The 27,185-nt window shown below is 42.1% G+C and overlaps 1 protein-coding gene across 5 annotated transcripts in view; it reads left to right on the top strand.

Annotated features, from left to right (window-relative positions):
• The first annotated feature begins 922 nt into the window (after positions 1–922).
• Cd80 (CD80 molecule) overlaps positions 923–27,185 on the top strand; it is a 30,597-nt gene continuing 4,334 nt past the window's right edge. For 2 of the 5 annotated variants that reach the window (XM_047563015.1, XM_047563013.1), the window contains exons 1-5: positions 923–1,059; positions 2,128–2,459; positions 13,919–14,236; positions 17,997–18,278; positions 22,107–22,211. In XM_047563015.1, coding sequence (XP_047418971.1) covers positions 2,375–2,459; positions 13,919–14,236; positions 17,997–18,278; positions 22,107–22,211 — 790 coding nt within the window. In that variant the 5' untranslated portion in view covers positions 923–1,059; positions 2,128–2,374. Of the gene's footprint in view, positions 1,060–2,127; positions 2,460–13,918; positions 14,237–17,996; positions 18,279–21,200; positions 21,237–22,106; positions 22,212–23,551; positions 23,695–27,185 lie in introns of those variants that run through there. The other 3 variants (XR_007110096.1, XR_007110097.1, XM_047563012.1) reach the window with 3 other exon arrangements.

Raw genomic sequence — 27,185 nt, forward strand, 5'->3', positions numbered from 1 at the left:
GTCTCTCAGATGCTCCACCTGGGAGCTGCTACTATCTGTTTCCAGCCCCCTGTGGTCAAGTGAAGCCCCTGGGCACTGACTCCCCGCCATTGGAACCACATGCTGGAGTGCAGAACTCCCAAGGGTCTCCCCAAGCCAAGGCAACAGAGAAGCTCTTGGTAGAGCCAGAAGTAGACTGTGAAAAGCACAGGCCCCTGTCAGGGGCTGTCAGGTTCCACCCGCAAACAGGTTCATGTTCCAGAATGATCAGCTGCTTGCCCATGGATCCTCCAGAATCCTACATAGAGGGGTACAGGGGTTGGGGGGGTGGGTGGAGATCGGGGTGGGGGTACTGAAATCTTCCTCACCCCACCCCTTGGTGCTATCACCTTGCTCACCGAGGTGCACTCAGTCATAGTAGGAATAAATGGAAAACACTGTCCTACCAGGAGCCAGCTCTGTGAAGATAGTGGGGATGTAGGGGGTGTGGTGCAGTTAAGCGGTGGGGGCCTGCGGGGGGAGTGTCTTTGAGCTGAGCACTCTCCAAAGAGCGCCCACTATGTATTGGGTAGATGATCATCTCTGCAGTGGCCTAACACAAGTGACTAGGAAGGAGTAACTCTGGCCATGAAAACAAAACTGGAGACCAGCACAGAAATGATGAACCCATAAATCTCCCCCAGCATTGCCTAAGCAAGGTTGGGCTGCCCCCTTCTCAAGATGGTGCCTCTCCTCCTCTCCCCATCCCCAGGTGCCCAGAGCCTTTGGTGCTTAGTTTTGCTAATTGGTGGTTAGGAGTGCGGCTGGGTGACTTGCCCAGGCCACACCCTCCCAAGAGGCTGCTGAGAGAGCAACAAAGCAGAGGAGCTTCTTCAAACCACCCTCTCCAGTCCCAGCATTGACTTGCATATTTATGAGTGAACTCAATCCTCTTCAGATAAAGGGAAGTTGGGAGGGGGAAATGCCACCTCCCTTGTGAGTGACTTGCCATAACTTGTAAGACAGCAAGAAGGGAACGTCACTGAAGCGGGGTGCCATCCTTTGACTTTTAACGGAAGAGAGGATTTTTTTCTCCAGCAAGTAAGTACATTTACTATTATCTTACTATAGGGTAGCTTGGCAGAACTAGTTACCAGTTGGCTGCTTTTGAAACAAACACACCCTCATACCTCCAGGACCTACGTTTGTCCCCAGAGGAGTCTTTTGGAGTCTCTTAGTCCCAAAGGAGTCTGTGGCTTCCCAACACCTTTAGGGAATCACTATCGGCATCCTGACCCATTGTTTTTAAATTTTTAAATTTCCTAGATGGTAGCAAATATTTGTGTAGGCTGAATTTGAGTTTTTCATATCAACAAAATTCTGGTGACTAAGTTCCTCCAGGCAGATCCTGGTTAAAATGAACTGTGGTTAATGAAACAATCTGGTATGGCCGAAATATGAGCTCCGTGGTGGCTCCCGAAGAGGAAAGCCACAAGTCTTCCAGTCCACGATGGACTGTGTCGCTGGGAAGAAGCTAAGGGTGACAGTGGAGCACAGCACTCGTTTTCATTTCTCAGTTTTGATGTGTTTACTGAGGGAAAAAAACCACCGCAGCCTGCTCATGTTACATACCACATGATGCGAATAAGCAATGTTTTCAGTGTTTCTTCTTTCCTCCCTTTTGTCTGGTAGAGTTTTCTGTTGATGGCTTATTGGCCCCTTCCGGACCCATCATCTGTGTGGTATTCAAGAATCGAGAGGCTCGTTTTCCTGTTAACATGTTGAGAAAGTTGTTTCATGACTTATGTCCCACCTTGGACACATGCAGCCCTGCTGGTTGCTCTTTGTCCAGAAAAGATCTGAGCTTTCCAGGGCTGGTTAACTGATATTGAAGGTCCTTAGAATACTCTGATGGTAACAAAGTTAAACACACCTAATACCTAGAAAGCCATTTCACAGAAGAACTGTGGTTGGTTCTTAGAACAGGCAAGATGACCGATCGAGGCCACCTCCTCTCTGTTTCTCAACCTTTGCTTTCCCCTTAAGTCACGCCCTGGTTTAGAGGTCACTCAAGAGCTCTGATTCATTTTAGGTAGGTAATTGGAGGGTTTGAAACCCATGGCAGGCAGACTTTCTTTCCTGGGTGACATGTACTCTTTTCTTTTTCAGTTTCTGGAAATAAGTGCACAACCTTTGGAGACTCAAGGGCACTATCCATCCTCAACAGTGTGTGTTGGAATCATCACTCTTGAATCCTTTAAGTGGAACCTTTGAATCACCTTCTGCTTCTGCCCGGTGTGCACCTCCTGACCTACTCTGTTGCCTTGTTCAACCCCCTTTTGCATGCTAAGAGTTGCACAAGACCTCTTGGCTCCGAATCACTGGTTTTGGTTTTCCAACCTGAGCCTCTGCGGTCATGGATTCCATACTGAGGTGGAAGACACTCACCAGGTTTTCCTGGCTCATGGTGGTGCTGGCTGCTCTTTTCCACTTCTCTTCAGGTAAGCAACTTTCAGGAACTTAACTAAGTCCTGACTTAATATCTCTGGGGTTAAGAGAAAAGTAGAGCTGTTCTCTGTGCTGCCCCTTCTGCCACCTTGTGAGCTAAAATGGACATTCACGGTGTTCCACATGATTTAGAGCTAAGAAAACTAGTCCAGGGAGATTGTTAGATTTGCCTGTGATCACACAGCAAGTTAGAGGCCAGGTTAATGCAAGATTCCAGACATTCAAAGAGGTGATAGGGAGTGTATGTTTTGTTGTTGTTGTTGTTGTTGTTGTTGCTGTTGTTTTGTGGGGATTTTTGGTACCAGAGATTTAATCCAGAGGTGCTGTTCCACTGAGCCACATCCCCACCCCTTTTTTAAATTTATTTTGAGACAGGGTCTCACTAAGTTGCTTAGAGCCTCACTAAGTTGCTGAGGCTGGTTTTAAACCTGAGATCCTCCAGCCTCAACCTCCCAAACCCCTGGGATTACAGGTGTGCGCCACTACACCCAGACAGGGTATGTTATTTTAACAAAACCATGAAGCCAATTCCAAAGGCTAGTTTAGAACTGTGGCCTCTTCAATGAATACTAGATGTTAATTTGCATGTTGTGATGTTCCAGGGTGTTGGCCTTGACACTTGGTTTCCAAAATACATTGCTGTGATTCAGCTCGGCTGATATGTTCTGCCTCAAAAATTGGAACAATAATAATCTCTTCAACTGGCAGGGGCAGGAAGAATTGTTGAGGACTAGAATCTTCTTAAGGTTGAATCTTTCTCTTAATATTTATTATTGTGCCTTGTGGATTGATACCTTTGTCAACATTGGCATCTGACATTAAGAGATTTCAGAATTAGCACCAAATTATTATTAGCAGCAAATTATTTAGCTATTTTTATTTACTTATTTATTTTTTAATTTTGGTACCAGGAATAGGTCCCAGGACTCATAACCACTCAGTCACAACATCCCCAGTCCTTTTTTATTTTTTTATTTTGAAATAAGACTTCATTAAGTTGCCTAGGGCCTTGCTAAATTGCTGAGTCTGAGTGAACTTCTGATCCTCCAGTCTCAATATCCTGAGATGCTGGGATTACAGGCATGTACCACTTTTCCCAGCTTCAGTTATTTATAATTGATAACATAAGTATTTCATGTGTACTGTAGAATTTTTGGACTTCTAGGGGATTTTTTTTTTCAGCTCAGGTGATCTTGGGTTCAGGGGAGGTTATCAAGAAGAGTGGGGCTCATCCCACCAGAGGATAGTTCTGACTTTCTTAGAAACAGAAAACAAAAGATATGCTCTCTATGGAGTTGCACACACCCTCTTCTCATGGTTTGCCAGTCTGCAAAGCTCTATCAAAGGTCATTGTCATAAAGCTTCTCAGCTAAAGCAATGCCCAGAATCCCCAAGTGTGAGAGAGGGGGAAGGGGAGGGAAGAGAAGCAGGCCACACAGATGACCTGATGGCTTTGGTGGTTATGTTTAGTTTTCTGCCCTGGGTTGCAAGACTTGCTGTTTTACACCATCGCAAAACCAAGAAAACCATGGTTTACGTTTCACAGTTTACATATCAGATTTTGTATATATTTGATGGTTATATTACCTTTCCAAGAATTGCAAAGTTCTAATTTTCTTCTGGGAAGTTGGGGATGCATTCCCAATCTAGAGTCTTAAACCCAGAAATAGGGATGAGGAGGGAGAACACTAAAAAAAGAGAAAGAAACCCAAAAGAAAAGCTAAACCAAGACTTTGGTAATGGTCTCAGAAAAATGAATCAGAAGCAAACAGAAGAAGAGCTTTGAGTTTAAGTTTCACTGTTGCAAAGTCAACAAACCCATTCGTGAACACACTTTGTGCCAAGTGGGCCATAGAAGGTGAGCCTGGCTGGAATTCCTGTTCTCCAAGAGGTTTGAATATATTAGTTGGGGAAGATGAAACTAACCACGCAAAGCAAGCAAAGACCAGTAAGGTGCTGGGTCTTGACTGTAAAAGCCAAGATCTGGGAAGGAGGAGCCAGGGTGGCCTGGATCAGTGGGAGCAGGTTTGACAGAGGATGGGTGTCGGTGGGGATGATTGTTGGAGAGAGGGTTCTGGGCAGGAAAACAGCCTGGACAAAGGCACCAAGGTGAAGGGCACTGGTGTGACGATTCATTATTTTGTTTAGTTATTTAATTCAATGAACAGTGGGCATCTCCTATGTACAGGATAATTTTCGTGGACAAATTGTGAGCAAAATTGTCATGGCCCTAGCCTTCATGGAATTTACAGTCATTGGGGGGAAGAAGAGGAGGAATTCAATAATCACTGCACTGAGTGTGTGACCAATAGAGATGAGAGCTTTGAAGGCAAGGTGCAGGCGCCATCAGAGGAAGTGTTGGTTTCCCCTGTGAAAGGAACTGCAGAGTGAGGAGGGACCTGCCTAGGGACAGTGGTGGAGCAGGTCACAACTGGCAGGGTGCCAAGCCCAGGCCCTTCAAGACTTGCAGACCCCAGGAATCACTGTTATTTGCACAGCACTGGGAGACCATGGAAGAGTTTTAGGCAGGAGAATGGCATGGTCCATCCTGGTGCTGTTACTTGATTTATGCATCTTAATCACCAGGAGGTCTTGTTAAAAGTGCAGTTTCTAGCACAGGGAATTTTTTAGAGAAGTGAAACTATTTTCAAAATACTACAATGATGGTTGTAAGTCATTATATATATATTTTTAAACCCATTGAACATAAACCACCAAGAGTGAACTCTTAAGTGAACTGTGGACTTTGGGTGATAATGATGTGTCAGCATCGGCACTTCGACTATACCCACTGTTCCACTCTGATGTAGGATGCTGACAGTAGGGGAAGCTATGAATGTGTAGGAGGGGGTCCATGGGAAACCTCTATATTTTCCACTCACTTTTTCTGTGAACCTAATGCTCTGAAATATAAAGTCCATTTAAAAATTTTATTTTAAGTGCTGTTTCTTTTTTTGTGTGTGGGTCTGGGAGAGGGGCTGAGATTCTGCATTTCTGATAAGCACTCAGGAGATGTGATGCTACTGGACCATGTATTTCTAGTTCCAGTAGTAAGTCTGAAAATGACACTTGAAAAAAATTACCGGAGTAGCTGAAGCATAAACAAATGACATGTAGGACAGCCCCGGTGATTGTGAAAACACGACTGGGAGGGCTCTTTTAGCAGCTGACAACATGTGATGATGAATTTGGTGAAAAGAATGGAATCAGGGAACTGGACGGACGGATGGTGTATGATGTGAAGCTGGTGAAGGTTGACCTGACTGGAGCATGGGTACAAGTTGTCCAGACTGGAGACAAGATGAGCTAGAGTGTGTCAGGGCAGGGGTGTGCGCACTGGGCTCTCCTCTCAAGTCCTGGGTCGGGAGGCCACACCGTGGCAGGAGAGCTCCCCCTCTAGACTGGCCCCACAGCCATCGACACGCAGGGTGAGAGAGCCTCCTTCCTGTGTAAGAGGGGACCCCGCTGGGCTCCTCTCTACCTCCAGGTTGTAGGCACTGTCTCTGGGGGCAGAAATGTCTGACAGCACTCTGGAAACTGGTGGAGCAGGTCAGCTGCCAACATGGAAGCTTTCCCTTCAGAGCTGGGTCCCTTAGGGGAGGCTCAACGCTAAGAGGTGGGAAAGGCCTCCTCCAGGAGCCTGCCAGGGACACAAGAAGAGCATTAGCCTGGAAGTCTATGGTGTGACGAACACTGGGAGAATGCCCCCAATGTGCCAGCACTAAGAGAATACCCCCGACAGCCACGTTGCTGTCACAGTGCTGCTGGCCAAGGGGCCCATGAGTGATGATTTTTGCCTTCATTGCTCTGATAATAATTGTTCAAGTGCCTCAGTATGCTAAAAAATATACAAATACTATTTAGAAAGAGCAGGAACAGCGGGGAGGTAAGGATTGAACTTGTACAGAGTGTGTGAGCTGGGTCTCAGCAGGAGAGGATGTCAGGAGCAATGTGGAAAGTCTCAAATCTGCCAACTGCTGGAGGCCAGATACTTCTCTTCCTTGTTGCCTGCACCCAGCCCAGGGCTGACTCCAGCTCTGTTGGTGCTGGTTCACTTAATCAGAAATTTTGAAGTGTCCAAAAATGTCATTTCTATAGGAAAGAGTCTGCACAGACTCTCAACAGTAGAATCTCCAGATGGTAGATAATGGGTGACATCTATGTGTTCTGCATCTTTCATTCTTTCTTTCTAAATTTAATGTGTGACTTTTTTTTAATAGTTAGGGAAATTATTTATTTAACAAGCACATTTAAGTCTCAGTGAGATAATGTACATCACATCACTTGGTGAATTTGAAGATGCTATGTCCAGCTCTTGTTCCCCTTCTCTGTTAGGAAATGTGGTGACATGGCACTCAGACCCCTGCCCAGGGATTTGGGGGCCAAGGCAGACTTGATCTGCTGCTGTGCTTGAACTCCCAGAGGGGCACTGTGGTCCAGCCACAGCGTCAATCCTGTAGGGAGGTGTTAAGAAGTTGTAGGTCTTTCTAGATTGGGTTCTTTCTTCCTTATTTCCTTCTCTCTCTCTGTCTCTCTCTTTCTCTTTTTATGAAGATATGCATTATTTTATCATTACTATATCCCCCAATTTTCCCTGAAATTTTCTGCAATTACATAAAATTCGCCAGTTTGAGGTGTATAAGTCAATGGATTTTAGTGATTGACAATCTTATGAAACTGTCACCACTAATTCCAGAGCATTTCCATCACCCCCCAAAAAACCCATCAGCAGCCACTCCCCATCCCCCTCTCACAGTGACCACTAATCGACTTTCTGTCTCAAAGAATGTGCCTGTTCTGGATATATCTTAGAAATGGAATCATACAATGTGTGGTGTCTTCAAGTATCATCCACACCGTAGTCTATATTCAAACATTTGTTCTTATAGCTAATAGTCCATGGAAGGCTGAGTTTTAGAGGAGCACTATTTGTCTAAAACTGGTGGACTTTGAATTTGTTGGCTGACAACTTCTCTCCTGGGGGATTAGTGGTCAGGAATTGAAGTGGCAGGAAGGTGACAAAGACGGGGTCTGGGGCTAACACTGCTGAGTCCTCCGTGTGCCATACAGGAGGGCACTTTGCACACATTCACCAGGAAAGGTAAGCAGAGTTGCCTTCTGTGTTTGTCTTCTCTCCCCTGTTCCCTCACAGTCTCTGTCCCCATCTGACTGCTGCTGGGTACAAGTGAGCAGATGGGTCCCCTAAACCAGCTGTGGGCTCTTGACTCAGTGCCTGGGTCGGGCAGTTACCACAGGTCTATCCTGGGTGTGGTTCAACAAAGCAAGCCTCAGTCATGAGAATGGCTCCATTGAAGATCTATGCAGCATAGCTGGGCCAGTAATCCCACAGCCTGTGAGGCTGCGGCAGGAGGATCACAGGTTTGAAACCAGCCTCAGCAATTTGGTGAGGCCCTAGGCAATGTGGTAAGATCCTATTTCAAAAAAATAAATAAATAAAATTGCCTAGGGATGTGGTTCGGTGGTTCAGCACCCTTGGGTTCAATCCCTGGCCCATAAAAACATAAATAAATAAATAAATAAATAGATCTATGTAGCATCTTACAGTGAAGAAAGTGCTTTCCAACTGGTGTTATGATCACTGTGATGATTATGTGAAACAGGGAAGATAGTATGCCCATTTTACAGAAATGATATCCAAGGCCCAAAGAGATTAACAGACTTGTTCATTGCCTAGCCATGCATTCAGGAAATATCTTTGGAGCATGTAGGAGGTCAGACCATTAGCTGGAGACAAGTTTGAAGAGAAATAAATCAGGGCAAGAGACTAAAGAGGGTCAGGACCAGGAGTAGAGAGCTGCTAGGAGCATCCGAGAAGGCCTCTCCCACAGCTGGACACCAGGGCAGACCTGAATGAAGTAAGCCCTGGGCCATGCGGATCTCTGGGCAAGACTGTGTTTCCTGTAAGTCTTGGGTGGTGGGAGGAGTTTTCCACACAATGTCTCATTTAAGTCTTCAGCCTACTGTGTTTGGTGATGTTGCATTTAGAGTGTAAAATGGCGTTCATACCATAGCGAGATTTCAGTTCCCTGTCTTCCCTTCAGAATGCCGGCAAAACCTTTCGGAAACGTTTCAACCGTTTTCTCATTACTCCGCATCTACGTGGAATGGAGTCTCTGAGAAGGGGGGCCAGGTTCCTGTGGGAATTTCCAAGTTGCCCAAAAGATCTTTTTGTTCCTCTTTTTTGTCTGGTTCTTCCTCAGCACCAGTGCTGGTGAGAAGAGGCCCTCGGCTGGGTATGTCAAGCGGCCCATTGATGGTGCACCATGACCTTTGGAGACCCACGCTTCTCCTGCGATAGCTGCACAAAAACTCCTTAGAAACTGTCATTGAAATGAGAGAGATTCACTTTCAGTTATGATTTCTCTTTTGCGCACGTCACACGTGAGAATCAGGTAGAAATACCGGATTCTTTTTAGGTGGGAACGAGCAGTTCAGCAGAGAAAGACCCCATTATTTGAGACCCAAAAAGACTGAGCTTTCTTTTTTTGTGATGTTATAGCAAGACCAGCGTTCTCTATAGCTGACATGACCCCTGAGTGACATAAAAGGAACCAGAGGCTTGAACTGGGTAAGCAGAGGGGGAGAGAAAAAAGGAAACTTACAGAAGACCTCCTATGTCCTTGGAATTTTTCTATTTGTAGCATTGAATTGAGTTAGATTTTACTGTGATCCTGAGGGGTGGGTATCATGCCCACTTTCTAGTTGAGGAAGCAGATCAACCAGCAAATGGCGGAGCTGGGACTAGTCAGTGGGGATGTATAGTCCATGCCCCTTCTACATGCCATTTTGCTTCCCCCCATGTCCCTAAGAGTGTTCAGGTTGTAAGCTCACAGCCTACAAATGACGGAGGCAGGAGACAGGGAGCAAACCTCGGATCAGCAAGTTTTCCTTTATTCTGCAGTAAAGTCCATCAATCAGGCACTGGAGGGCCCATTTTCTGGGTATGGAGATGGCCCCCCAGGTTACAGAAGGATTCTGGGTTTTTATAGTTTCATTGGAGACTGTGGACATGCAGTTTGGACAGTCAGGGGCTTGTTGTGCAGGTTAAAACTTTAACTTAGGAGGGTTGTTGTAAAAAGGTTGAAACACAGTATTATCTGGGGAGATAGGAGTCCAGATCCCAAGGGATGAGTACTCAGATCTTGTCCATTGCTTTTCTTTCTCTGGGATCCATTGTTTCCCAGGGTTTCAATATTTGCTGTGCCTCCATTTAGAGCTAATTTGCAATGGGGGAAGGTCAAAGTCCAGAGCCCAGCATTTCAGTATTTGCCTCCTTACTTGGAGAGGCACTGGGGTTGGGAAGAGGTAAATGCTTGCTTTTGGTGGAGATGCTGGGGATGAACCTGGAAAGGGATGAAAGTTTACTTTATCTCCTCAGGGCCCATTGTTATTGGGAAAGGGTGCACTGGGAGAGGTTTAGCTAATTTCTCCTCCCTCCTCCTGAGCCACAAGTCCCTCCATTTTTCTTGGAGAGCTGTCTTGTAGGAATATTATTTTCCATAATCCTTCTCAGGTTGTATGTACCTTGACCTTTAGCTATTGCATCTTCACTATGAAGTTGCTCCCCTCAAGTATATCTCTTCATTTCCTCCCCTTTCAATTATATTCCCTAAAGCGGGGATGGCATGTTCAGGGCAGTTACTAAAAGGGGAAGCCTGAGCTCCTTCTGAGTTACCTCACTTTGCTATGTAAATACCTACTGTCAAAAAACCCTCTTCCTAAACCCCAAGGTGGAGCCACATCCAGTCTGGTGGAGGCCTGAGTGTGGCAGTGGTATGGAAAGATGCTAGGGCCCTACCAGCCTGCTTTCTAAGGAAAAGGAAGACCTGAAAATGAGGCCCCAAACAGCCTTCACAGGTTGTATGTACCTTGAAGGATCTGGGTGGCTCTGGGGCAAGGAAGGCCCAGCAAGACCCAAGACCATGTGAACACTCTGGGTCGAGGGGGCTTGTTCCAAGATCTTGGGCTTTAGAGGGACACTGCTTTCAGATCCTGTACAGTACAGGAAGAGTGACCATACTTTCTGAACCAAAAATCAGAAATATAGATTGACAGGGAATTTCATGCCATCCATGAGGGCTGGGAGCTAATAGAGAGAGGGAGTCTGGACACTGGCATGTTGGTATTTCAACATGCTGATGGGGGAAGGGAGCTAAATAATTAAAATGGAACCCTCAGAGCAAATGCAAGCTATAGGGTAAATGAATGCCGGATGCAGATAGCCAAGAGCACTAATGCAGGAGAGCATCCATTTAGGGCAACTGAAGCGGAGAGAAACAGTCCACAGGGTGACTGGACCGTGTCTGGTAATGAGGACAACTTCAGTCTACATCCAGGGGGTCAACCCAGGCATGGAAGGAAAAGGGCTTTTTCTTAAAGCAAAACAGCTTACAGTTAGGTGGCAGTGCCAGGACAGGGTGGGGACAGTGTTGACTTACTCATCTTGAAACTCAGGCCTAAAACTGGGGAAATCAATAAAAAGAATGTCTTGAAAGGCTGGGACCGGAAAGACATAGATGTGTGCAACTGGAGCCATTTCAGTAATTAGGCATCCCCGAGTTCAGTCCCTGGTGCCAAAAAACAAAACAAAACAAAACAAAAACCTAAATCAGCCAAAATAAAAGAGGCAGGGGTGCTGGGGTTGTGGCTCAGTGGTAGAGCGCTTGCCTAGCATGTGTGAGGCACTGGGTTCAAGTCTCTCAACATCTAAAAAAAGAAAAAAAGGAAAGAAAAGAGGTGGAATCAAGGTGTGTTATGAGATGACAGATGAAGGCATTATTCCTAGACAAGTCAGTGATGTTACATGAGACAGAATTTTTAGCTCACCTTATGTGCATAAAAACTCTATCCTTGGATTCTCCCCTGGTTACAAGATTAAATGAGTGTGTGTTTATGTGCAAAAATGTGCGTGTGCAGCACTGTACCACATACAGTGGGAGGAGAGGGTGTGTAGAAGAAATGAGAGGGAAAAACAGGGACTCCAGTGGTTCAGTCTTTACAGAGAGAATATTCCTTGCTTCTCAGTGCAGTGGCACTTCAAAATCACCTAAGCAAGTGACCAGGGAACAGAGACAAGAAGGAGGCCTTCAATCTCAAAAATCCAAAAGACGAATGATCACACTGATAAGCGAATGATGACACATAATGGCGGGTGGGAGCGGGGCAAGAATGGAGGAAGGAGGGACTGTATAGAGGGAAAAGAGGGGTGGGAGGAGGGGGGAGGAAAAAAATAACGGAATGAATCAAACATCATTACTCTATGTAAATGTATGAATATGCAAATGGTATGCTGTTACTCCATGTACAAACAGAAACAACATGTATCGCATTTGTTTACAATAAAAATAAATTAAAAAAAAAGAAATTGAAGGTAAAAACTCAAAACAAAACAAAACAAAAAAAAAAAAAGAAGGAGGCCTTCTGTAAGTGGGCTTCTTGGTGTTTTATGTTTGGGTGCCGTGGCACACACCTGTAATCCCAGCCACTATGGAGCCTGAAGCAGAAAGATCACAAGGTCAAGACTAGGAAGACTCAGCAACTTAGTGAGACCCTGACTTATAAAAGTTAAAAGAACTTAGGACTGGGGATATACCTCAGTGGTAAAGTTTCCCTGGGTTCCATCCCCAGTACAAAAAAAGTAAAGAGAAAAAAAAAACAAAAAGAAAAGAAAAAGGATATCACTTATTCTAAAAGGGTGTTACTTTGGCCATAAAGAAGACTTTTTGGTATTTTTTCTTTGTTTGTTTGTTTGTTTGTTTGTTTGTTTTCAGTGCTAGGGATTGAATCCAGGGCCTTAGCTTGATAACTGTGCATTCCTACACTGAGTTATACCCCAGCACTCATGAGTATATTTCTCCCCCTCCTTTTCCTCCTCTGTCTCCTCCTTCTTTTTCGTCTTAGGGTCTCACTATGTTGCCCATGCTGGCCTTGAACTCCTGGACTCAAGGGAGCCTCCTGCCTCAGTCTCATGAGTAGCTAGGACTGCAGGCACAGATTATCACACCTAGCAGAGAGTATAAAGTAGATAACACAAATACAGTTGATTCTCGTTTTTCAGAGTAATTTATGTTCTATAAATTGCCATACCAGGGTGGGGATGTGGATCAGCAGTAGAGTACTTGCATAGTATGCACAAGGCCCTGGGTTCAATCTCCAGCACGACACACAAAAGAATTTCCATGATCACTGCATTAGCAAATACTGAACTGAACCACTGCTCCTAAGAGAAATGCTGGGTTACGTTCCAGTGAGCCTGTGGTAACAGCACCATCATCAACTCATTAGCTCTTGTTTCATAGCATTTCTGTTGAAAGACCCCTTATTGAACATATATTGTTGGCTCATTAACATTGGATTCCCAGCCAGCAGCACTATTACCCAAGTCCAAGGGAAGCTTACTTCACACATTTTTTAATCTGTAAGGTGCAACACAGCCTCTTGAGCTTAGGGATTCCAGACAGCACTTCTTTCTGCACTATGTTTTGGAGTCATTTGACGAGGAAGTGGAACTGGGGGTTGATCTCAGGGGTGCTTTACCACTGAGCTACATTCCTAGCCCTTTTTATTTTTTAATTTTTAGACAGGGTCTTGTTAAGTTACTGAAGGTCTCACTAAGTTGCTGAGGCTGGATACTGCGGATGGAACTTAGTGGTACAGCACCCCTGGGCTCAATCCCCAGTAAGGAAAAAAAATTAAAAATTAAAAATAGAATTACCATATGATCCAGCAATTCTACTTTGGGTATGTATCCAAAAGAATTGAAAACAACATCTTGAAGAGATATTTGCATGTCCATGTTCATAATAGCACTATTCACAATACATAGCCAAGAGAAACTAAGTGTCCATTGACAGATGAATGGATTAACAAAATGTAATTTGTATGTTTAGTGAGATATTATTTTCATTCCTCAAAAGGTAACAAAGTCTTGTCATGTGACATGACATGTGTGAACCTTGAGGGCATTATGCTTATTGAAATAAACCAGCCAAAAGGACAAAGATCGTATGGTCCCACTTATATGAGGACAGTAGTCAAATCCATAGAAGCGAACAGTGGAATGGGGGTTACCAGGGCAGAGGGAAAGGGGAAGGGTGGTGGTGTTTAAGGGGGACAGAGTTTCAGATCTGCAAGATGCAACATTCCAGAGATCTGTTTCACAACATATGACTATATTTAACACTACTGAACTGTATATTCAGAAGGGCCACCATGGTAAGTTTTATGTATATATTTTTTAACCACAATAAAAATAATGAAAGAAGAAGAAGAAAAAAAAAAGACATTGAGAAACCAACAAACAAAACACCAAGCTGGATTCTCTCATCATGCTTTGTCACTAGATAACAACAATCTGAGTTCTGTTGCTGTCTGCTCATGTAGGACTCTATGTTTAATAAAATAAATCTTCATTGCATTTGTCTCCCCTTAGGCATTAGCGAGGTGACCAAGGCAGTTCAAGGCATGGCAGCACTGTCCTGTAATTACAACATCTCTGTTGACGAGCTGTCAAGAGTTCGCATTTACTGGCAAAAAGAAAACAACATGGTGCTGAGTATCATATCTGGGAATGTGCAAGTGTGGTCCCAGTACCAGAACCGAACCTTCCCTGACATCACTAATAACCTCTCCTTGGTGATCCTGGCCCTGCGCCTGTCAGACAGGGGCACATATACCTGTGTGGTTCAGAAGACTGTAAAAGGGTCTTTCAAAGTGCAACACTTGACTTCAGTGATGCTGTCTATCAAAGGTAGGTGGTTTTTTCCTAGGCGGATGGATCCTTCCCCCATCCCAGTTTTTTGTTTGTTTGGTTGGTTGGTTTGGTTTTTTAATTGGTACTCAACCAGATTCTTTTTTTTTTTTTTTTTTTTTTTTTGCAGTGCTGGGGATCGAACCCAGGGCCTTGTGCTTACAAGGCAAGCACTCTACCAACTGAGCTATCTTCCCTCAACCAGATTCTTTATGGCCTTTTTTTTTTTTTTTTTTTTTTTTTTAAGGCAGATGGATTCTTAATGCCCTAAAAGAAACACACCTATTGTTTCAAGTGTAAATTTTACCAAAAAGGGATTTATCTTATTTCCTTTCCTTCTTAAGCTCACATCTCCAGGTCTCTAATACACTCTCATTGATTTCTCAAGATGGAAATATCCATTGGTGTGCATTTCTTGTACTTTGACAATTCAAAGTCATGGAAATCATCCTGGGCACTATAATGGCTTGAGATGCCTTCTGAATCACAGGCAGGCATCTTTGTTCTGGTGTAACTGTGCTATTAACTGCACCTGAGCCAGCAACAGGTGCCCATAGCACCATGTTGGGGAAGAGAAAAGAGCAATGCAGGCAGTTTTCCCAAATTGTATCTCAACACCTCATACTATGGCTATCTTACTATTATCATCTAACATTTTCAGAATGATAACTTACAGAATATTTGAAACTCCCATGTAACAGCCACTCCTATGAAGTTAAATGTTAGAGAATTGGATGGATAAGTTGTTCCTGCCACAGGGAAGAAGCCCTATTGAAACACTTACTGTGAAGGGTGAATATTGCTGATGTTCCTTGGTCACAGGTCCTACAGGATACTGATCCAGCCTGAGCCCTTGCTGAGAAATGACAGCCTCGGTCATTTCCTCACAAGTGAAATTCAAACAATTCTTTTACTTTCTGGGCACTTGAGGATTTTGTGAAAACTGAACCTTATGCTTACTAAAGCATAATAATTAATCTTGATCATAGATGATTTCTGGAGTTTCTTAGTGAATTCCCCACTGTTCTTCCCTGCTTCTGTCGTTAGCTATGAATCTTTTTCTGTGGCAATCAGATCACACCCAAAGCTTAGGGGGTAAGCCAGGTACATGGAATTATCTTACACCTCACGCTGTATTCTCTGCTCATGTTTGGAGCAAATGATTATATGATGATGTGATCTGAGGAGGATTAAAAAACCCACCCCTTCCAAAATGTATTAATTCCTGGAATGCCCATCTTTATAGCATTCCTGAGAGTTTCACCATTTCCTCCAGAAGAACCCAGTTAAAAGTGAAAATGTGTGACCTGTGGGAGGTGGCACCACAAACATACTAACCTGCATGCTAGTTAATTATATTAGGCACAAGGTCCTCTAACAGAATGTCCAAAGAGAAGCAGAGTCAAGCCAGAAAAGACAAAGAAGTTCGGGTGAGGTAGCTTACACCTGCAATCCCAGTTGCTCAGGAGGCAGAGGCATGAGGATCTTGAGTTCAAAGCCAGCCTCAGCAACTTAGCAAGATTCTGTCTCAAAAACAAAAACAAAACAAAACAAAACAAACAAACAAACAAAAAAAACTGGGGATGTGGCTGGGTTCAATCCCTGGTACCAAAAAAAAAAAAAAAAAAAAAGTTAAAGAAGACTGGGTGTGGTGGTGCATGCCTATAATTCCAGTTACTTAGGAGGCTGAGGCAGGAGGACCACAAGTTCCAGGCCAACCTTGGCAACTTAATGAGACCCCATCTTAAAATAAAATAAAAAACTTGGAATGGAACCACACACTCCTCAGTTATACCCAAAGGACTTAAAGTCAACATACTGCAGTGATGTAGCCACATCAATGTTTATGGCAGCTCAATTCACAATAGCTAAACTATGGAACCAACCTAGATGTCCTTCAGTAGATGAATAGATGAAGAAACTGTGGTATATATACCCAATGGAATATTGCTCAGCCTTAAAAAAAAGTGAAATTATGACATTTGCAGGTAAATGGATGGAGCTGGAGAAGATCATGCTAAGTGAAATAAGCCAATCCCAAAACACCAAAGGCTGAATGTTTTTTTCTGATAACATAGATCAGCATGATAGATGCTGATCCCTAATGGGCCAGAGGAGGTAGGGACGAATGGAGGAACTTTGGATTGTGAAGAGGGGAGTGAAGGGAGAGGAGTGGGTATAGGGGTAAGAAGGATAGTAACGAGACAGACATTATTACCCTATATACATGTATGATTACAGGACCAGTGTAACTGCACCGTGTACAGCCAGAGGAATGAGAAGTTGTGCTCCATTTGTGTACAATATGTCAAAATGCATTCTACAGTATAACTAATTAGAACAAAATTTTAAAAATAAATAAATAAAGTAAAGTAAAAAGGGCTGCGGATGTAGTTCAGTCCTTACCTAGTATCTGTAAGACCCTGGGTTCAATTACCAGTAACACACACACACAAATCCAAGAAGGGAAAGAGAAGACCTTTTAGAGAGAGCAGGCCCTGGTGGCAGATTACAGTAGAGGATCAAGGACAGCTAAACATGAGATGTGTCCTGGGATGCAGTTGGAAGGACATTAGTTAAGAGAAAACAAAAAGGGAAAAGTAACCTACTTTACCCAGAACCATTCTAAATTTTCTATTTGAGTCCATTGAAGTGGGTACTTCTCAAATATTTATGTGCCTATAAATCATCTGACTTTGAATAATTTATAATATGATTTATCTGATTTGTTATTTCAGGTTATAATAGGTCATATTGATGTGAAAAGAAACAAATGTATGAAAGTAATGATTCGGTCTTATGGGGTAAATTAACAGGTAGGAAATAATAATGCCAACTAAAAATGACTCAGAAGGGTGACTTCACACATGCTCGTTATAGCTTACTAAATAAACGATCAGATAGGAGAGAGGTACTTGTGTACCTCAAGTGACAGGGAAAAGGAAGGAAAGAGAACCGTAAGGACAAGTTCTGGTGTCAGGGAAACCTGAATGCAAATCCCAGTTCTGTTACCTACCAGTTCTGCTTTCTCTAGATCTCCATTTGATTAATAATAATATGGGAATTATAGTAGGTTATATCTTATGAAGTTACGAACATTCAGCTTTATTTTTTAAGAGACAAGGTCTTGCTACGTTGCCCAAACTAGCTTCAAACTCCTGGGCTCAAGTGATCCCTCTGCCTCGGCTTCCCCAGTAGCTGGGACTAAAGGTGTGCACCACTGTATCTGGCTTGATATCTGACCTCCTTTGATCTATACCTACCTCTTAGTGTTGTTGTGAACACAAAATAAGATAATATTCAGACCTAACTAAATAGAGCTCAATAAACGTTTGCTATTTTTCTCTTCACCTCTAACAATCACAAGTACTAGGTCAACGTTTATTCACATGAACCTAGTTTTTTCTCTAAGTGCCTTTTGATCTCCATCAAAAGTGGTGAAAAATGGATACAACCAATTCAAATTGAAGTCTTTGGATTATACATGACTATTAATGACTTACGCTGAGTTGCAAATTATATCTCATTTTATCATTTTTTTTTTAATTTTAGTTGCAGGTGACACAATATCTTTATTTTATTTTTATGTGGTGCTGAAGATCAAACCCAGGGCCTTACACGTGCTAGGCGAGCGCTCTACCACTGAGCCACAACCCCAGTCCCTCATTTTATCATTCTTATTAAAACTAAATAACTGGCCAAGAATATAAAGCCATATGCATAGACATATGACTCTAGTTATATCCTGCTCTTTCTTTAGCTGACTTCCCTACCCCCAGCATAACAGACTTTGAACATCCATCTCCTGACCTTAGAAGGATACTATGCTCAACCTCTGGAGGATTTCCTAAGCCTTCTCTCTCCTGGTTGGAAAATGGAGAAGAGCTAAAAGCCGTCAACACTACTGTTTACCAAGATCCTGAAACTGAGCTGTACACTGTTCACAGCAACCTGGATTTCAATGTGACAAGCAACCACAGCTTCATGTGTCTCATCAAGTATGGAGACTTATCAGTGTCACAGATCTTCAACTGGGAGAAACGTAAGCCATATTTTCCTGGGAATGTTCTACTGCACAGAATCTGAAAAGGAAAGAACTCAGCCAGATATGTTTTATATCAAACTTACTAACTTTGATGGTAATTTTGTAGTCATTTTAGACACACAAGATAGGCTATTTTAACTTGTTAAGTGTGATGATAATGTTCCTAAAATAAATGTTCTAAAATATACATACCTAATAACTGCTATTCATCAAGTAGTCATCTTGGTGAGTTATTGTAATAATATTGTTTTTATTGAAAGCACTAAAATTTGGCTGGGTTGGTGGCACACACCTGTAATCCCAGCAACTGGGGAGGCAGAGGCAAGAGGATCACAAATTCGAGGTCAGCCTCAGCAACTTAAAATAAAAGCATTAAAATGTCTCAAAATAAAGCATTAAAATTTGGACTTCTTTGGAATTTCCTTCAGGGTTTTGGCGCTTTCTTTTAGATCAGTCTACTACCTCCATGGACCCATCATATAAAATCTTTGTCTTTTGTGACTAAATTGCTTTTAAATAACTACTGGTTCATTCAGAACCAAGTCTGGTAAAGAATGTGAGTAGCAAAAAATTTTGCAGACAATACCTGAAGAAAAAGGTCATTTTTGAGTCAACATTTGACACTATAGGCAGTAACTATAGGATTCTCTTTCCCTACCAGATGAGATCATCTGAAAATATAAAATGAAAAAGTTGGGTTTATACAAATATATGTATGTTAAACCCATAGTAGGTTATCACAGAAGAACTCAGATACTTGAAATACATTTTCTAACTCGTATGGCTAACCATAGTAGAGGACCCTTGAGACTCTCCCCCAACCCACAGCTCCACTCCCAAAGATACATTTTGTGTCTGCATAATAAGAAATACTGTACCAAATATGATATTCAATGATATGTAAATATAGAGCCATACATGGTATGGCTTATGCCTTCTTCTTGTTGAGATATTTTAGATGGCATTTTACTTCATTCTAGTATATCTATTCTAGAGTTTTCAGTCTTGAGGTAGATTCTTAAACTATTTTCTGCAGTGAGTAATGAGGTAAAATTTCCTGGTAAAATGAGTCCAATGAAATCCAAATTTTGACATGGTTTTATCAATCCTCCAAACTCGTCTTTCTCAATCATATTTTACATATTCAAAAATTTATAAAAATAAGGTTTGAATCATATAGTAGTGACAGTCTATTAATTTAGTGTTTATTTTTACCTTAGAGATTCATCATTAACCAGCCAAATTTAGATTATTCTATATGTGGGGATTAGTACAGAATTAATCAGTAACAGTAGTAGCTTGAATATATTTTATTTTGGACATTATTTATGCTAGGAATATGGGTATATGTGACGTTTCAGGACAAGGGTTGCCAAAATTTTTATGAAGAGACAGATAGTAAATATTGCAGACTCTACAGGTCACAGGGTATCTGCTGCAGTAGCTTAGTTCTGCTGCTGTAAAATAAAAGCAGCATGGACAAGTCATCAGTGAATGATATGACTGTGTTTGAGTAAAACCTTATTTTAAAAAAAAAAAAAAAGGTGGTAGACGAGATTTGGTCCAGGCATCTTTGCTGGTCAATGTTTAGGTTTTGTCTTTGTGGTTGGAGAGTTTAAGACTATAAACACCTTAAATCTCACTAACTGGGTTGCAGGCATCATTTAGAGTTGAGTCTAAAGTTAGTTCATTTGTGTGTGACCAAGGGTTGATCACATAAACACACATAGATTAGGTGTTTATAGTTCATAAGAATGTTATAGGTTGGGCTGGGGTTGTAGCTCAGTGATAGAGTGCTTACCTAGCATGTGTGAGGCACTGGGTCCAATTCTCAACACCACATATAAATAAATAAAAAACAAAGGTCCATTGACACTAAAAAATATATATATTTTTAAAATGTTATAGGTTAATGTGAGTAAAACTATGCTATAAGAATACCTGATCTGGAAAAAAATCCAATAATTAATTAAACAGATTGGGCATATGATTTTTGTAATCTAGACCTGCCAAATTTGTTAAACCTTGATAACTGAAAAGAGGTAAGCCAGGGACCCCAACTCATGGTGTCTAATAAGTTTTATGTGCAGGTGTCCTTGCTCAGTACATGCTGGCTTCTGAGTCTGCCCCTGTGGTGTGTTGACAGAGTTCTAATAGCATCCCAGCAGGGCCAGTTGGCTGCTGCCAGTTCTGATTCCTTCTTTCCCTCACTCACACAAGGTCCCTGAAGGCTAAATGAAGCTCCCAGGTGGGTGTGAAATGGCCCCTGAGAGGAAGCCAGGAGTGAGCCAGCGACTGTGAAATTCCAGAATCCCAGGATAACAGGCGGGTGGGTGAGGGCCTCTTTGTTATTTTGTGGGCCATTCTGGTTGGTAGAGGCCTACCTTTGTAATCCCTTGATTTCTCCTTATAATCTGGTGTTTAACAAAAAAAAAAAAGAAGAGCCAACTTTCCATAGTCTGTCTTTAGTGGTATGCTCTGATGTACAATTACTATAGCATCAATGTGTAGGAATTATTACAGCCTAGGTCATCTGAGGCAGAGGCCAGCTTGGAGGCTAATAAGTGGAAGATAAGAAAAGTCCAAATGAACGCAGTCCCTAAGAGCGATTTGGGGAAAAGCAATCAGCACCAGAGATATTGTGAATGTGGCACAGAAAGCACATGGGAGGCTACTGGGAAGTGAACACCAAGAAAACTGTCACTCTGATGGGGGTAATTAATGGTGTCACTCACTGCACTGGTGAATACAGGTGGCAGATGTGCTTTGGGAAGAATATAGTGAGTTCAGGTTTTTTTTTCATCTTTTTAAAATTTGTTCTAATGTGTTGTACATGACAGTAGAATGCATTTATACATTTTGATAGATCATACATAAATGGAGTTTAATTTCTCATTTTTCTGATTATACGTATTGTAGGATCACATCGGTCATGCAGTCATATATGTACATGAGGTAATAATGTCTGTTTCACTCTACTATCCTTCCTTCCCCCATACCCCTTCCCCTCCCTTCACTCCCCTCTACCTAATATAAAGTAATTCTTTAATCAGGTGGAGAAATTGATCTCCAACCATCTAGTCAGACCCTAAAACTACAAAATCTGGAGGTTGGAAATGAGATTAGAAATATGGCATTTCAAGCCTTGGGAACGGATGAGATCATCCAGGAGGACTGGGATCTCAGACAGGACCTGTGTAGTGTGTGTGGGAAGAGAACATGCTAAGAGAAAGATAGAAGGCAGGACAGAACTAGAGAAGGGAAAATAAGGTATATCTAGAATGGGAAATCAACTAATTATTAGTAGGAAGACCTAGTAATGAAGACAAGATGCCTTTTAAAGTATCTCCTCAGACTCTTTCTTTCTTTTGGAGGTGGGGCACTAGGGATTAAAGCCACGGGCACTTTACCATGAAGTTACAAACTCAGCCCTTTTTATTTTTTATTTTGAGACAGGATCTCCCTAAGTTGTCCAGGGCCTTGCTAAGTTGCTGAGGTTGGCTTGAACTTGCCATCCTCCTGCCTCAGTGTCCTGAGTTTCTGGGATTACAGAGTGCACTGCACCAGGCCTTAGACATTTTCTTATGCTCACTTAACTCAGTAAATGCAAAAGTTCAAATTGTCCTTCTCATATTCAATAACTGACATCTGACTATTACTTGCCCGCAGTATGTGTCTGAATGAAGAATTATATAAGGAAATTGTTAGCAGCTATGTCTTGGTGAGCTGACCTGGCAAAGAAGTGAATACTTCTCTGCATGTGCATATAGAAGAGGATAGGATGGGAACCAAGCTGTAGCTGACATTTTTCTTTTCCCTCTACAGTCAAGGAAGATCCTCCTGGCAATCAGATCGGGGTCCCGATCTTAATAGGTGTGAGCGTTGTGATCGTTATTGGGATCATTGCATTGTGCTTCTATTGCATTTACAGTAAGTACTACCTTTCTATCACCATGATCTCAATTCCTGGAAGCCCAAACTCTTTGGTGTATTTCAGCATCTCTGTCATTTTAGCCTATTCTCTTCTTATGTTTGAGCAAGTCTGAGACAACTTCAGTGTCTCCATTACTTGTCTCAACAAGTTGTTTTCATTCACTTCACAAACATTTTTGACACCTACTATGTGCCTAGCATTTTCCTAAGTGCTAGGGTTAACAAAGACAAGTAGTCAGTACCCTTAATATGTATTCTACTTTGGCCCTTTCTTTTTCCCTAATTTTGTATTTTCTTGGAGATACTTAGGCTTTGACTAATTTGAAAACATCTCCAAAGCTAACTGATATTTTAATCTTTGGTTTGGAGTTAGAGGAAAGGCAGAAGATCAAGATTTCAAGGGTAAGAATTATTTTCTGGGGCTAGGGATATAGTTCAGTTGGGAGAGTGCTTGCCTTGCAAGCACAAGGCCCTGGGTTCAATTCCCACCACTGCAAAAAAAAAAAAAAAAAAAAAAAAAAAGAATTATTTTCTTGAAGAAAGACAAGATGCACTAATGAAGTTGAGAAACTACATGGCCACAGGTGGTTTTACCAATTCTCAAATCTTCAGAACACATTTTTTTTTGGATGAAAGATGAGGAGTGATTGATGAAAATACATCTAGGATATTTTATTCTATGAATTTAAATTTGTGGCCTTAGACACATTCTGTTCTAGATCTCTGTATTTAAATGAAGAGGAACTGCTAGGTCAAAGTTATAGCTGTAATCACCAGGAAGGGATTCTGAATATTCCTGGAGTTGAAATTACATACACTGAGCAAAGAAAATTAGAAGACCACCATCTGCTGATTTTTTCCAACTTTCAGCACATACACAAAAATGTCATTGCTCAGAGAAGTCAATAGAGACTGTGTTATGAGCAAATTACCCCATGGGTAGGATCAGAGTGTCTGGTAGACTCAAGAGTATTTCAAATATAAGCTGTTCAACCTTATCCTCTAATTAGGGGTTCTCATCCTCAGCACTATTACTATCAATATTTTGGGTCAGTCAATTCTTTGTTTTAGAGTGCTGTTCTGTACACTATAGGATGTTTAGCAGGTTGCCTAGCCTCTACTCACTGGGTGCCAGGAGTACCTTTTCCCTGGTTGTGACAACCAAATGTCTTTTTGAAGTATTACTGAAGTATTGTCCTCTGGTGGGGGAGGATGAAAGTTCCCCCTTGTCTGAGAACCACTGCTCTAGATCTAAGGCAGTCTGAAGTCTTGCTGAAACACATGGACATGGTTTAAGGTAGACTTAATATCATTTTTATTGTTCATGCTTTTTTAAGGACCTGCCACAAGACGCAATGAGAGAAGTGTTGTGGTTTAGATACGAAGTGTGAGACAACGCAAGAAGGTTCAGAAGAAAAATGATTGGGGTGTGAGAGTCTTTGTGAATTAATCCCTGATGGGATTAAGCAAGTGGTAACTGGAGGCAGGTGGGGTGTGGCTATAGGAAGTGGTTAATTGGGGGCGTGACTATGAGATATATATTTGTATCTGGAGAGTGTAGTCTCTCTCTCTGCTTCCTTATCAACATGTGAGCTGGTTCCCTCTACCACACTCTTCCACCATGATGTCCAGCCTTACCTGGAACCCCAAGGAATGGAGTCGGCCTTCAATGGACTATGATCTCTGAAACCATGTGCCCCCAAATAAATTTTTTCTCCTCTATAATTGTGCTGGTCAGAAAATTTAGTCAGAGCTGTGAAGAAGCTGACTAAAACAGAAATTAGTACCAAGAGTGGGGTCATCACTGTGATTAACCTGGCCATGTGGTTCCAAAGCTTTTGAGCTTTTTGAAGTTGTTAGGAGGAATTTCAAGATGTGTAGCAATACAAGATGGAAATGTTTTAGAATGTTTTGAGCAGAGATTAATGGTCAATTTTGGTGGGAGCTCAGAACACCAGAATGGCAATAGGACTGTAGTCAGTGAAGACCGGGCTCAAGAGGGTTCAGAAAAGGAGAACTCTGTTGAAATTTGGAGTAGAGGCCATTTGTGTTACGTTCTGACTGAGAAGTTGTCTGCATTTTATCTGTATTCTGAGACTTTCTGTGAGGCTGATTTTAAAAGCAATGGATTTCTTAACCTGGTGGAGGAAATTTCTAGACAGCAGAACATTTCAGGCAGTGACATAGACATTGCTGGCAGTGGCTTTTAGCCAAATTTATTTTGATAATCAGGAGCAGAAAAAAGAGCAGAAAAACTTGAAAAACATGGACTTGAAAGGCAGGAGTAAAACTAGGGCTAAGAAAGTTGAGGCTGTTAAAGGCATTACTGCCACTAAAGGAATGCTGAAGACTTTGCCTAGAGACAATAAGAAAGATGGCTTGAAGTCATCTCAGAAGTTGGCAAGACCACATCCATCTCAATCTCAAGGGAGTAAGGTGAATATTCTCTTGAGAAAATACCAGTGGGGTATCCTTCTTGCACAAGGGGGCCTAGGAAGTTTTTTCAACATGCTCAGCCACCAGACACTCAGAGGTTGATGTGGCAAAGGTCCCTGGAGGCTGTGGTACTACAGACCTTGGTGTCAACCACATGGTGCTAGTTTTGCAGGAATGTAGGATGCTGGAGTTAAGGGTTCATGGAGGCTTCCACTAAGATTTCTAAGGAAGGCCTGGGAAGTCAGGCAAAGCACAGCAAGGCTGGAGTCTCTGCAGGCACTCCCTAAGAAGTCAAAGTGTGGATATGTGGGAGGAAGTCAAATCTGCGGTGGAGACCCCTGAGATTAAGAAATGCCAGTAACATGGGACATGGTCCAAGGAAAGCTGCAGGAAATGAGCAGAGACAAGCCAACAGGAAGGCCACTTTGGCTGCAAACAACAAGTCCACAGGGTCAAGCTACATATGCCCTTTGGAGAGAGCATCACCATGCCATGTGCCCCAGATGCTGGACATGGAGCCACAAGAGCTGTTTGCCCAACTGGATTTTGGCCTTGCTTTGGTCCTACCCCTTCTTTCTATGCACCTAATTTTTCAAATGGAAATGTTTACTCAGTACCTTTATATGTTGGATATTGTAAATTGCTTTTGATTTTATAGGCGCTCACAATGAAAGGATTGCCTTGAGCCTCAGAAAAGACTTTGGACTTGAATTTTGATCAATGTTTATACTGTTGAGACTATGGGGACTCTTACAAATGGACTAATTGTATTTAGCTTTTGGGGACCAGGGGTGTAATGTTATAGTTTGGATATGTGGTGTCCCCCAAAAGTTCACATGTGAGACAATGCAAGAAGGCTCAGAGGAAAAATGATTGGGCTGTGATAGTCTTAACCTAATCAGTGAATTAATTCCCTGATGGAATTAACTGGTGGCAGTTACTGGCAACTGGAAGCAGGTGGTGTGTGGCTGGAAGAAGTGGTTAATTGGGGGCATGGCTATGGGGTATATATTTGTATCTCGCAAGTGGAGAACTCTCTCTCTGCTTTCTGATCAATATGTGAGCTGGTTCCCTCTGCCACACTCTTCCACTATGATCCTAGAGCCCCAAGGAATGTGTCCAACCTTCTAAGGACTAAGAATTCTGAAACCATAAGCTGCCAAATAAACTTTTCCTCCTTTATAATTGTAGTGGTCAGATCATTTACTCACAGTAGTGAAAAAGCTGAATAAAATATGAAGGAAGAAGGTAGAAATAGAGATGAGGACATCCTGTATTTACACTGGACCTGGAAAAGCCTAAGACTGAAGAGAATGTGAAAACATAGCTTCCTCTAGCTCTCCTCTACCCATGTGGGACATATGAGATCATGCAGGTTGTGAAAAAGTCTTTCTTCCTCTTAGTACCAAAAGTGAGGTCTTTTACCTACTACCTCACCTCAAAAACTTCATTCAGATTACTCTAAACAGACTCAAGGGTGCTTGGCCTCCCTCTCAGTTTCTCCCCTCATGCAAATTGCCTATTGCAGACTTTTCCTTTGCTGTGCTATTCTGCCATCTTGCAATGTTCCCCTCTTGTCAGCCAACTCAATATCTTCACTTATAAAACACCAATTTGATTTATCTTGAAAATACTCCTGCGCTAACTTCTTATTCTGATCATTCATTTTCCTCTATCTCTCACTTTCGGTGGACACAGATTGGGGTCACTATGTACTAACATGATAACATCATCCTTGATTTCTCTGCATCTTACTGACAGATTTATCCTTCTGACCAATCACTCAACCAAATTACATCAAGGATTATTCTGTCATGTCCTTTTCTCACTTAAAGACTCAGAAGAGACCCTGGTGCTTACAGGAAAAGTTTTGAAACTTTTAACTCTGCGTTCCAGCTGATCTCTTCAGTCTAAACATCCTCAGTTCTTTCCATTGTTCACATAGTATCGTTTCCAGGCACCTATGTGAGCACGCTAGATGCTAGTGAATGGGGTTCAAGACTTTAGATCTGTCTTACTGACTCTACATACAGAAGGGTGATTACTGTTGAGGATCTGGAATGTTCTTTCTGTTAAAGGAACTTTAGCTTTGTGAGAATTACACTCTTAACATCTATCAATTTTGTGTTCTCCTAAAGACCCTGGTCTTTTCCTGTAAAAGAAACATTGGAACATTGAAATCCTAGACTGATTATCAGGTCTAGGGTACTTGTAACCTCCATGAACAGTTTAGTTTTGACTTACGAAGTTTGGGGTAACACCTCCCTGAGAAAGGAAAATCTGTAGAATTTCCTTTAAAAATAAAGGAAAATGAAAAATAAATGTCTTTATTTTTCTTAAAACAACGTTTCATCTTTTTGTTTGTTTGTTTGTTTGTTTTGGTAGTAGGGATTGAACTCAGAGGTGCTTTACCACTGAGCTACATCCCCATCCCTTACCTTTTTTTTTCTTTTCTTTTCTTCTTTTTTTTTTTTCTTTTTGAGACAGGGTCTTGCTTTAGTTGCTTAGGGCCTCTCTGAATTGCTGAGGCTGACC

Source organism: Sciurus carolinensis, chromosome 9 (assembly GCF_902686445.1).
Source record: "Sciurus carolinensis chromosome 9, mSciCar1.2, whole genome shotgun sequence".
Classification (NCBI taxonomy): Eukaryota; Metazoa; Chordata; class Mammalia; order Rodentia; family Sciuridae; genus Sciurus; species Sciurus carolinensis.